General features: G+C 47.4%; 1 protein-coding gene and 1 long non-coding RNA gene across 2 annotated transcripts in view; both read right to left on the bottom strand.

Annotated features, from left to right (window-relative positions):
* Positions 1 to 414: 414 nt before the first annotated feature.
* The window catches only part of LOC135932268 (polynucleotide 5'-hydroxyl-kinase NOL9-like), a 30135-nt gene continuing 18087 nt past the window's right edge, over positions 415 to 12462 (bottom strand). The window contains exon 16 of the mRNA XM_065469669.1: positions 415 to 678. Coding sequence (XP_065325741.1) covers positions 559 to 678 — 120 coding nt within the window. The 3' untranslated portion in view covers positions 415 to 558. The remainder of the gene's footprint in view (positions 679 to 12462) is intronic.
* Positions 922 to 6543, bottom strand: LOC134618151 (uncharacterized). The gene is made up of 13 exons (XR_010091806.1): positions 6375 to 6543; positions 6000 to 6252; positions 5736 to 5869; positions 5213 to 5387; positions 4838 to 5090; positions 4574 to 4707; positions 4051 to 4225; positions 3676 to 3928; positions 3412 to 3545; positions 2889 to 3063; positions 2514 to 2766; positions 2250 to 2383; positions 922 to 1901 (listed from the first exon to the last, which is right to left on the bottom strand). It is a non-coding gene; the product is annotated as an uncharacterized LOC134618151 (long non-coding RNA).

The raw sequence follows: 12462 nt of genomic DNA on the forward strand, positions 1-12462 counted from the left end.
GAAACCTCAGCTCTTTTACGAGAACATACAGATGTAGAAAAGGGGAAAACCTGCAGCTCTGAGTGACTTTGTTATCTTTGTACACACACACAGACACACAGACAAGTATAAATAAAGAACGCAGACAGTGATGGGGCGCAAGTCTTGCGTTCCATGACTGCCCTCGCGAGTGAAAAACAACTGCAGTGTTTGTGTTTTCTAACTCAGGTGTCTCAGCTGAAGAACTGTGGGGAGATTCTTAGAAATCCCCTGTCATCTACAAAAAATGAAAAAAGAAGAAAAAGAACCATCAAACAAAAGCTTTGACTATAATGTGTCATGTTATTTTACTGTCCATGTGAGAGAAAACACCTAAGCGCCTTCACAGCATCAAACAAACATACAAGATAAGGTTCCAAGATATGGCGAGGGCTCTCAAAAAAAGAACTCCAGTAAGGTCAGAGTATGAACCTTAAAACAAAAGTAAGAAGTGTCCCAACTCAACCTCAGTTCTGTACATTTAAAGGCCACCGCTGACTGATGGGGAAATGTAAAGGGCAATAAAATGCTGCAGAAATGTCACTGCATGCCCACTTGACTGGGCCTCGTCATTCCCTTGAAGACTCGCAGCTTTCCTGCTCCAGTGAAATCAAAACTGTAGTCTGTAGTAATATAGGGCATCTCCCCGTCAATGCCCGGCTTAAATAGAAACAAAGACACTACAGGTCACAATAGAACAGTAATGTCTAATATAGTTATACACAACTCCAGATCTGAGAACTTTGGAACTCTGAATGTAAATAAATGTAAATAAAAACAGAATGCAACTGATTTTATTCACAACAAATCAAAGAAAAACATATCAAATGTTTAAACTGATACATTTTACTATTTGATGAAAAACTTTTTTTTAAATCTGATTTTTAAATTTAATGGCAGCAACAGATCTCAAAAGAAACTGGGACGAATGAACAAAAGTCTGGAAAAGTAAGTAACACTAAAAAGAAACAGCTGGAGCAAAACTGTAAAGACGTAGAACATCTCATCATCTACATGCCTGTGATAGTCAGGCCCTCAGGGAGCAGTGCATTAAATAAAAAAGGAAGACATAATTCTGTCAAGGCAATCACTACGTGGGCTTGGACACTTCTAGGAATCACTGTATGTGAACACAGTTCACTGTGCCATCCAGGTTAAAGCTCCATTATGCAAAGAAGAAGCCATATGTGAACATGATCGATCAATGTTACCATCTTCTCTCATTTAAAATGGACTAATGGAAAAGTGCAAAACTGTTCTGTGGTCAGATGAACCAAATTTTGGCTTTTTTGGAGGGGGGAAAACATGAATGCCAAGTCCTCAGGTACCACCTGGGTTGTTATCAGTGCTCCCTTAAAGAGCCTGTCACGGCCTGTGTTGGCAGACCGTGGGGGGTGTAGGGAAGGAGGACCCAGGCGCGGCGGTCTGTGTGCGAACAGTGCAGTGAGGAACGTCGTTTCCGGGTAGACGTCGGGGCCGGCGAGTCAGGCTGTGAATTCACCAACTGTCCGGGGTGGTGAGCAGCCTGAGTAGGAGAGTGGAGGTGGAGGGTAGAAAGAAGAAAGTCCAGGACAACTGAATTAAGGGAGTCCACCAACCAGGGAATCTTAAAAAGCGTCTCCTGCAGCCGCCTCTCCACGGCGCGACGCAACACTTCCCCGGACTTCTCCCACCATAATTCACACAGTTTATAAACCTTGTCCATTACCTCCCTCCTGAGCCTCTCCTCAGAGACCGCTGGGTCCATGCTTGGCGGGATCATTCTGTCACGGTCTGTGTTGGCAGACCGTGGGGGGTGTAGGGAAGGAGGACCCAGGCGCGGCGGTCTGTGTGCGAACAGTGTGTTTATCCGCTCGCTGCTCTTCGGGCCTCCCACGCTCCTCCTGCGGGAAACAATAGCGGCAGCTGTCAGGACACTAAACTGGGTGACTAACTTCATCTCTAATGCTATAGAGGTGCACTTGTGCCTAGAGATGAAACAGCCTGCACATCTGGAAAGGCAACACCAGTGCTGCAAGGTCCATACAGGTTTTAGAGCAACACATGAGCCCTTTCAGATGGTATCGTTTTAAGGTGGGGGGGCCTGCATGTTCCAACAACACAATGCTTATTAACTGCATCTATTATAACAACATGGCTTTAAAGTAGAACAGTCTGAAGTGACTTTTCAGCAACTGAAAACATTTTTCATAACATGAAAACAAAATGAAAAACATGAAAAAGGATCTAACCTGTGTTTTGAGGATACATGAAGGCATTGAAATTGCTCCCAAGAGGAGACAGTTAACTTCACGAAGAACTGACGGATCTACAGGTGTCAGCAGGAAGTACAGACCCCGTGCCATGTCAATACCTCGGAGGACCCCTGGAAGACAGTATCAAGTAAGCTACGCTGGTGTTTCCTGTCAAATGCAGCGATATGAGATGTAGCCAAGAGTCTGGAATAATGTTTTTACACCAGTATATTAATAATGGTGGTGCAGTGGTGTACTTACGCTGTTCCTTGACTCCCAACTCCTTGAAACTCTGCTTGTATACTAATGTGACTGTAGATTCTTGGGGGGCTGTGGCTTTCTGTAAACTCATCCAGAGCGGTCTGGGCGGGTGGGTGAGTCTGAAAGCCATTTGCCGTCCTCAGAAAGTCTGGAGTGAGGGCGGGGCACTGATTGACACCACTGTGACTGAGCTGGACAACATGGGAAACTGGGAAGAAGCGGATCATGTAAACCAGCAGCTGGATTCCAAATCCTGTGAACAGAAACACATTCAGAGACATTTTTTCGCCTTGTAATCAGAAGGTTGCCGAATCGCAACACTTCCCCAGACTTCTCCCACCATAATTCACACAGTTTATAAACCTTGTCCATTACCTCCCTCCTGAGCCTCTCCTCAGAGACCGCTGGGTCCATGCTTGGCGGGATCATTCTGTCACGGTCTGTGTTGGCAGACCGTGGGGGGTGTAGGGAAGGAGGACCCAGGCGCGGCGGTCTGTGTGCGAACAGTGTGTTTATCCGCTCGCTGCTCTTCGGGCCTCCCACGCTCCTCCTGCGGGAAACAATAGCGGCAGCTGTCAGGACACTAAACTGGGTGACTAACTTCATCTCTAATGCTATAGAGGTGCACTTATGCCTAGAGATGAAACAGCCTGCACATCTGGAAAGGCAACACCAGTGCTGCAAGGTCCATACAGGTTTTAGAGCAACACATGAGCCCTTTCAGATGGTATCGTTTTAAGGTGGGGGGGCCTGCATGTTCCAACAACACAATGCTTATTAACTGCATCTATTATAACAACATGGCTTTAAAGTAGAACAGTCTGAAGTGACTTTTCAGCAACTGAAAACATTTTTCATAACATGAAAACAAAATGAAAAACATGAAAAACGATCTAACCTGTGTTTTGAGGATACATGAAGGCATTGAAATTGCTCCCAAGAGGAGACAGTTAACTTCACGAAGAACTGACGGATCTACAGGTGTCAGCAGGAAGTACAGACCCCGTGCCATGTCAATACCTCGGAGGACCCCTGGAAGACAGTATCAAGTAAGCTACGCTGGTGTTTCCTGTCAAATGCAGCGATATGAGATGTAGCCAAGAGTCTGGAATAATGTTTTTACACCAGTATATTAATAATGGTGGTGCAGTGGTGTACTTACGCTGTTCCTTGACTCCCAACTCCTTGAAACTCTGCTTGTATACTAATGTGACTGTAGATTCTTGGGGGGCTGTGGCTTTCTGTAAACTCATCCAGAGCGGTCTGGGCGGGTGGGTGAGTCTGAAAGCCATTTGCCGTCCTCAGAAAGTCTGGAGTGAGGGCGGGGCACTGATTGACACCACTGTGACTGAGCTGGACAACATGGGAAACTGGGAAGAAGCGGATCATGTAAACCAGCAGCTGGATTCCAAATCCTGTGAACAGAAACACATTCAGAGACATTTTTTCGCCTTGTAATCAGAAGGTTGCCGAATCGCAACACTTCCCCAGACTTCTCCCACCATAATTCACACAGTTTATAAACCTTGTCCATTACCTCCCTCCTGAGCCTCTCCTCAGAGACCGCTGGGTCCATGCTTGGCGGGATCATTCTGTCACGGTCTGTGTTGGCAGACCGTGGGGGGTGTAGGGAAGGAGGACCCAGGCGCGGCGGTCTGTGTGCGAACGGTGTGTTTATTCGCTCGCTGCTCTTCGGGCCTCCCACGCTCCTCCTGCGGGAAACAATAGCGGCAGCTGTCAGGACACTAAACTGGGTGACTAACTTCATCTCTAATGCTATAGAGGTGCACTTGTGCCTAGAGATGAAACAGCCTGCACATCTGGAAAGGCAACACCAGTGCTGCAAGGTCCATACAGGTTTTAGAGCAACACATGAGCCCTTTCAGATGGTATCGTTTTAAGGTGGGGGGGCCTGCATGTTCCAACAACACAATGCTTATTAACTGCATCTATTATAACAACATGGCTTTAAAGTAGAACAGTCTGAAGTGACTTTTCAGCAACTGAAAACATTTTTCATAACATGAAAACAAAATGAAAAACATGAAAAAGGATCTAACCTGTGTTTTGAGGATACATGAAGGCATTGAAATTGCTCCCAAGAGGAGACAGTTAACTTCACGAAGAACTGACGGATCTACAGGTGTCAGCAGGAAGTACAGACCCCGTGCCATGTCAATACCTCGGAGGACCCCTGGAAGACAGTATCAAGTAAGCTACGCTGGTATTTCCTGTCAAATGCAGCGATATGAGATGTAGCCAAGAGTCTGGAATAATGTTTTTACACCAGTATATTAATAATGGTGGTGCAGTGGTGTACTTACGCTGTTCCTTGACTCCCAACTCCTTGAAACTCTGCTTGTATACTAATGTGACTGTAGATTCTTGGGGGGCTGTGGCTTTCTGTAAACTCATCCAGAGCGGTCTGGGCGGGTGGGTGAGTCTGAAAGCCATTTGCCGTCCTCAGAAAGTCTGGAGTGAGGGCGGGGCACTGATTGACACCACTGTGACTGAGCTGGACAACATGGGAAACTGGGAAGAAGCGGATCATGTAAACCAGCAGCTGGATTCCAAATCCTGTGAACAGAAACACATTCAGAGACATTTTTTCGCCTTGTAATCAGAAGGTTGCCGAATCGCAACACTTCCCCAGACTTCTCCCACCATAATTCACACAGTTTATAAACCTTGTCCATTACCTCCCTCCTGAGCCTCTCCTCAGAGACCGCTGGGTCCATGCTTGGCGGGATCATTCTGTCACGGTCTGTGTTGGCAGACCGTGGGGGGTGTAGGGAAGGAGGACCCAGGCGCGGCGGTCTGTGTGCGAACAGTGTGTTTATTCGCTCGCTGCTCTTCGGGCCTCCCACGCTCCTCCTGCGGGAAACAATAGCGGCAGCTGTCAGGACACTAAACTGGGTGACTAACTTCATCTCTAATGCTATAGAGGTGCACTTGTGCCTAGAGATGAAACAGCCTGCACATCTGGAAAGGCAACACCAGTGCTGCAAGGTCCATACAGGTTTTAGAGCAACACATGAGCCCTTTCAGATGGTATCGTTTTAAGGTGGGGGGGCCTGCATGTTCCAACAACACAATGCTTATTAACTGCATCTATTATAACAACATGGCTTTAAAGTAGAACAGTCTGAAGTGACTTTTCAGCAACTGAAAACATTTTTCATAACATGAAAACAAAATGAAAAACATGAAAAACGATCTAACCTGTGTTTTGAGGATACATGAAGGCATTGAAATTGCTCCCAAGAGGAGACAGTTAACTTCACGAAGAACTGACGGATCTACAGGTGTCAGCAGGAAGTACAGACCCCGTGCCATGTCAATACCTCGGAGGACCCCTGGAAGACAGTATCAAGTAAACTACACTGGTATTTCCTGTCAAATGCAGCGATATGAGATGTAGCCAAGAGTCTGGAATAATGTTTTTACACCAGTATATTAATAATGGTGGTGCAGTGGTGTACTTACGCTGTTCCTTGACTCCCAACTCCTTGAAACTCTGCTTGTATACTAATGTGACTGTAGATTCTTGGGGGGCTGTGGCTTTCTGTAAACTCATCCAGAGCGGTCTGGGCGGGTGGGTGAGTCTGAAAGCCATTTGCCGTCCTCAGAAAGTCTGGAGTGAGGGCGGGGCACTGATTGACACCACTGTGACTGAGCTGGACAACATGGGAAACTGGGAAGAAGCGGATCATGTAAACCAGCAGCTGGATTCCAAATCCTGTGAACAGAAACACATTCAGAGACATTTTTTCGCCTTGTAATCAGAAGGTTGCCGAATCGCAACACTTCCCCAGACTTCTCCCACCATAATTCACACAGTTTATAAACCTTGTCCATTACCTCCCTCCTGAGCCTCTCCTCAGAGACCGCTGGGTCCATGCTTGGCGGGATCATTCTGTCACGGTCTGTGTTGGCAGACCGTGGGGGGTGTAGGGAAGGAGGACCCAGGCGCGGCGGTCTGTGTGCGAACAGTGTGTTTATTCGCTCGCTGCTCTTCGGGCCTCCCACGCTCCTCCTGCGGGAAACAATAGCGGCAGCTGTCAGGACACTAAACTGGGTGACTAACTTCATCTCTAATGCTATAGAGGTGCACTTGTGCCTAGAGATGAAACAGCCTGCACATCTGGAAAGGCAACACCAGTGCTGCAAGGTCCATACAGGTTTTAGAGCAACACATGAGCCCTTTCAGATGGTATCGTTTTAAGGTGGGGGGGCCTGCATGTTCCAACAACACAATGCTTATTAACTGCATCTATTATAACAACATGGCTTTAAAGTAGAACAGTCTGAAGTGACTTTTCAGCAACTGAAAACATTTTTCATAACATGAAAACAAAATGAAAAACATGAAAAACGATCTAACCTGTGTTTTGAGGATACATGAAGGCATTGAAATTGCTCCCAAGAGGAGACAGTTAACTTCATGAAGAACTGACGGATCTACAGGTGTCAGCAGGAAGTACAGACCCCGTGCCATGTCAATACCTCGGAGGACCCCTGGAAGACAGTATCAAGTAAGCTACGCTGGTGTTTCCTGTCAAATGCAGCGATATGAGATGTAGCCAAGAGTCTGGAATAATGTTTTTACACCAGTATATTAATAATGGTGGTGCAGTGGTGTACTTACGCTGTTCCTTGACTCCCAACTCCTTGAAACTCTGCTTGTATACTAATGTGACTGTAGATTCTTGGGGGGCTGTGGCTTTCTGTAAACTCATCCAGAGCGGTCTGGGCGGGTGGGTGAGTCTGAAAGCCATTTGCCGTCCTCAGAAAGTCTGGAGTGAGGGCGGGGCACTGATTGACACCACTGTGACTGAGCTGGACAACATGGGAAACTGGGAAGAAGCGGATCATGTAAACCAGCAGCTGGATTCCAAATCCTGTGAACAGAAACACATTCAGAGACATTTTTTCGCCTTGTAATCAGAAGGTTGCCGAATCGCAACACTTCCCCAGACTTCTCCCACCATAATTCACACAGTTTATAAACCTTGTCCATTACCTCCCTCCTGAGCCTCTCCTCAGAGACCGCTGGGTCCATGCTTGGCGGGATCATTCTGTCACGGTCTGTGTTGGCAGACCGTGGGGGGTGTAGGGAAGGAGGACCCAGGCGCGGCGGTCTGTGTGCGAACAGTGTGTTTATCCGCTCGCTGCTCTTCGGGCCTCCCACGCTCCTCCTGCGGGAAACAATAGCGGCAGCTGTCAGGACACTAAACTGGGTGACTAACTTCATCTCTAATGCTATAGAGGTGCACTTATGCCTAGAGATGAAACAGCCTGCACATCTGGAAAGGCAACACCAGTGCTGCAAGGTCCATACAGGTTTTAGAGCAACACATGAGCCCTTTCAGATGGTATCGTTTTAAGGTGGGGGGGCCTGCATGTTCCAACAACACAATGCTTATTAACTGCATCTATTATAACAACATGGCTTTAAAGTAGAACAGTCTGAAGTGACTTTTCAGCAACTGAAAACATTTTTCATAACATGAAAACAAAATGAAAAACATGAAAAACGATCTAACCTGTGTTTTGAGGATACATGAAGGCATTGAAATTGCTCCCAAGAGGAGACAGTTAACTTCACGAAGAACTGACGGATCTACAGGTGTCAGCAGGAAGTACAGACCCCGTGCCATGTCAATACCTCGGAGGACCCCTGGAAGACAGTATCAAGTAAGCTACGCTGGTGTTTCCTGTCAAATGCAGCGATATGAGATGTAGCCAAGAGTCTGGAATAATGTTTTTACACCAGTATATTAATAATGGTGGTGCAGTGGTGTACTTACGCTGTTCCTTGACTCCCAACTCCTTGAAACTCTGCTTGTATACTAATGTGACTGTAGATTCTTGGGGGGCTGTGGCTTTCTGTAAACTCATCCAGAGCGGTCTGGGCGGGTGGGTGAGTCTGAAAGCCATTTGCCGTCCTCAGAAAGTCTGGAGTGAGGGCGGGGCACTGATTGACACCACTGTGACTGAGCTGGACAACATGGGAAACTGGGAAGAAGCGGATCATGTAAACCAGCAGCTGGATTCCAAATCCTGTGAACAGAAACACATTCAGAGACATTTTTTCGCCTTGTAATCAGAAGGTTGCCGAATCGCAACACTTCCCCAGACTTCTCCCACCATAATTCACACAGTTTATAAACCTTGTCCATTACCTCCCTCCTGAGCCTCTCCTCAGAGACCGCTGGGTCCATGCTTGGCGGGATCATTCTGTCACGGTCTGTGTTGGCAGACCGTGGGGGGTGTAGGGAAGGAGGACCCAGGCGCGGCGGTCTGTGTGCGAACGGTGTGTTTATTCGCTCGCTGCTCTTCGGGCCTCCCACGCTCCTCCTGCGGGAAACAATAGCGGCAGCTGTCAGGACACTAAACTGGGTGACTAACTTCATCTCTAATGCTATAGAGGTGCACTTGTGCCTAGAGATGAAACAGCCTGCACATCTGGAAAGGCAACACCAGTGCTGCAAGGTCCATACAGGTTTTAGAGCAACACATGAGCCCTTTCAGATGGTATCGTTTTAAGGTGGGGGGGCCTGCATGTTCCAACAACACAATGCTTATTAACTGCATCTATTATAACAACATGGCTTTAAAGTAGAACAGTCTGAAGTGACTTTTCAGCAACTGAAAACATTTTTCATAACATGAAAACAAAATGAAAAACATGAAAAACGATCTAACCTGTGTTTTGAGGATACATGAAGGCATTGAAATTGCTCCCAAGAGGAGACAGTTAACTTCACGAAGAACTGACGGATCTACAGGTGTCAGCAGGAAGTACAGACCCCGTGCCATGTCAATACCTCGGAGGACCCCTGGAAGACAGTATCAAGTAAGCTACGCTGGTGTTTCCTGTCAAATGCAGCGATATGAGATGTAGCCAAGAGTCTGGAATAATGTTTTTACACCAGTATATTAATAATGGTGGTGCAGTGGTGTACTTACGCTGTTCCTTGACTCCCAACTCCTTGAAACTCTGCTTGTATACTAATGTGACTGTAGATTCTTGGGGGGCTGTGGCTTTCTGTAAACTCATCCAGAGCGGTCTGGGCGGGTGGGTGAGTCTGAAAGCCATTTGCCGTCCTCAGAAAGTCTGGAGTGAGGGCGGGGCACTGATTGACACCACTGTGACTGAGCTGGACAACATGGGAAACTGGGAAGAAGCGGATCATGTAAACCAGCAGCTGGATTCCAAATCCTGTGAACAGAAACACATTCAGAGACATTTTTTCGCCTTGTAATCAGAAGGTTGCCGAATCGCAACACTTCCCCAGACTTCTCCCACCATAATTCACACAGTTTATAAACCTTGTCCATTACCTCCCTCCTGAGCCTCTCCTCAGAGACCGCTGGGTCCATGCTTGGCGGGATCATTCTGTCACGGTCTGTGTTGGCAGACCGTGGGGGGTGTAGGGAAGGAGGACCCAGGCGCGGCGGTCTGTGTGCGAACGGTGTGTTTATTCGCTCGCTGCTCTTCGGGCCTCCCACGCTCCTCCTGCGGGAAACAATAGCGGCAGCTGTCAGGACACTAAACTGGGTGACTAACTTCATCTCTAATGCTATAGAGGTGCACTTGTGCCTAGAGATGAAACAGCCTGCACATCTGGAAAGGCAACACCAGTGCTGCAAGGTCCATACAGGTTTTAGAGCAACACATGAGCCCTTTCAGATGGTATCGTTTTAAGGTGGGGGGGCCTGCATGTTCCAACAACACAATGCTTATTAACTGCATCTATTATAACAACATGGCTTTAAAGTAGAACAGTCTGAAGTGACTTTTCAGCAACTGAAAACATTTTTCATAACATGAAAACAAAATGAAAAACATGAAAAACGATCTAACCTGTGTTTTGAGGATACATGAAGGCATTGAAATTGCTCCCAAGAGGAGACAGTTAACTTCACGAAGAACTGACGGATCTACAGGTGTCAGCAGGAAGTACAGACCCCGTGCCATGTCAATACCTCGGAGGACCCCTGGAAGACAGTATCAAGTAAGCTACGCTGGTGTTTCCTGTCAAATGCAGCGATATGAGATGTAGCCAAGAGTCTGGAATAATGTTTTTACACCAGTATATTAATAATGGTGGTGCAGTGGTGTACTTACGCTGTTCCTTGACTCCCAACTCCTTGAAACTCTGCTTGTATACTAATGTGACTGTAGATTCTTGGGGGGCTGTGGCTTTCTGTAAACTCATCCAGAGCGGTCTGGGCGGGTGGGTGAGTCTGAAAGCCATTTGCCGTCCTCAGAAAGTCTGGAGTGAGGGCGGGGCACTGATTGACACCACTGTGACTGAGCTGGACAACATGGGAAACTGGGAAGAAGCGGATCATGTAAACCAGCAGCTGGATTCCAAATCCTGTGAACAGAAACACATTCAGAGACATTTTTTCGCCTTGTAATCAGAAGGTTGCCGAATCGCAACACTTCCCCAGACTTCTCCCACCATAATTCACACAGTTTATAAACCTTGTCCATTACCTCCCTCCTGAGCCTCTCCTCAGAGACCGCTGGGTCCATGCTTGGCGGGATCATTCTGTCACGGTCTGTGTTGGCAGACCGTGGGGGGTGTAGGGAAGGAGGACCCAGGCGCGGCGGTCTGTGTGCGAACGGTGTGTTTATTCGCTCGCTGCTCTTCGGGCCTCCCACGCTCCTCCTGCGGGAAACAATAGCGGCAGCTGTCAGGACACTAAACTGGGTGACTAACTTCATCTCTAATGCTATAGAGGTGCACTTGTGCCTAGAGATGAAACAGCCTGCACATCTGGAAAGGCAACACCAGTGCTGCAAGGTCCATACAGGTTTTAGAGCAACACATGAGCCCTTTCAGATGGTATCGTTTTAAGGTGGGGGGGCCTGCATGTTCCAACAACACAATGCTTATTAACTGCATCTATTATAACAACATGGCTTTAAAGTAGAACAGTCTGAAGTGACTTTTCAGCAACTGAAAACATTTTTCATAACATGAAAACAAAATGAAAAACATGAAAAACGATCTAACCTGTGTTTTGAGGATACATGAAGGCATTGAAATTGCTCCCAAGAGGAGACAGTTAACTTCACGAAGAACTGACGGATCTACAGGTGTCAGCAGGAAGTACAGACCCCGTGCCATGTCAATACCTCGGAGGACCCCTGGAAGACAGTATCAAGTAAACTACACTGGTATTTCCTGTCAAATGCAGCGATATGAGATGTAGCCAAGAGTCTGGAATAATGTTTTTACACCAGTATATTAATAATGGTGGTGCAGTGGTGTACTTACGCTGTTCCTTGACTCCCAACTCCTTGAAACTCTGCTTGTATACTAATGTGACTGTAGATTCTTGGGGGGCTGTGGCTTTCTGTAAACTCATCCAGAGCGGTCTGGGCGGGTGGGTGAGTCTGAAAGCCATTTGCCGTCCTCAGAAAGTCTGGAGTGAGGGCGGGGCACTGATTGACACCACTGTGACTGAGCTGGACAACATGGGAAACTGGGAAGAAGCGGATCATGTAAACCAGCAGCTGGATTCCAAATCCTGTGAACAGAAACACATTCAGAGACATTTTTTCGCCTTGTAATCAGAAGGTTGCCGAATCGCAACACTTCCCCAGACTTCTCCCACCATAATTCACACAGTTTATAAACCTTGTCCATTACCTCCCTCCTGAGCCTCTCCTCAGAGACCGCTGGGTCCATGCTTGGCGGGATCATTCTGTCACGGTCTGTGTTGGCAGACCGTGGGGGGTGTAGGGAAGGAGGACCCAGGCGCGGCGGTCTGTGTGCGAACGGTGTGTTTATTCGCTCGCTGCTCTTCGGGCCTCCCACGCTCCTCCTGCGGGAAACAATAGCGGCAGCTGTCAGGACACTAAACTGGGTGACTAACTTCATCTCTAATGCTATAGAGGTGCACTTGTGCCTAGAGATGAAACAGCCTG

Source organism: Pelmatolapia mariae, linkage group LG20 (genome assembly GCF_036321145.2).
Source record: "Pelmatolapia mariae isolate MD_Pm_ZW linkage group LG20, Pm_UMD_F_2, whole genome shotgun sequence".
NCBI lineage: Eukaryota > Metazoa > Chordata > Actinopteri > Cichliformes > Cichlidae > Pelmatolapia > Pelmatolapia mariae.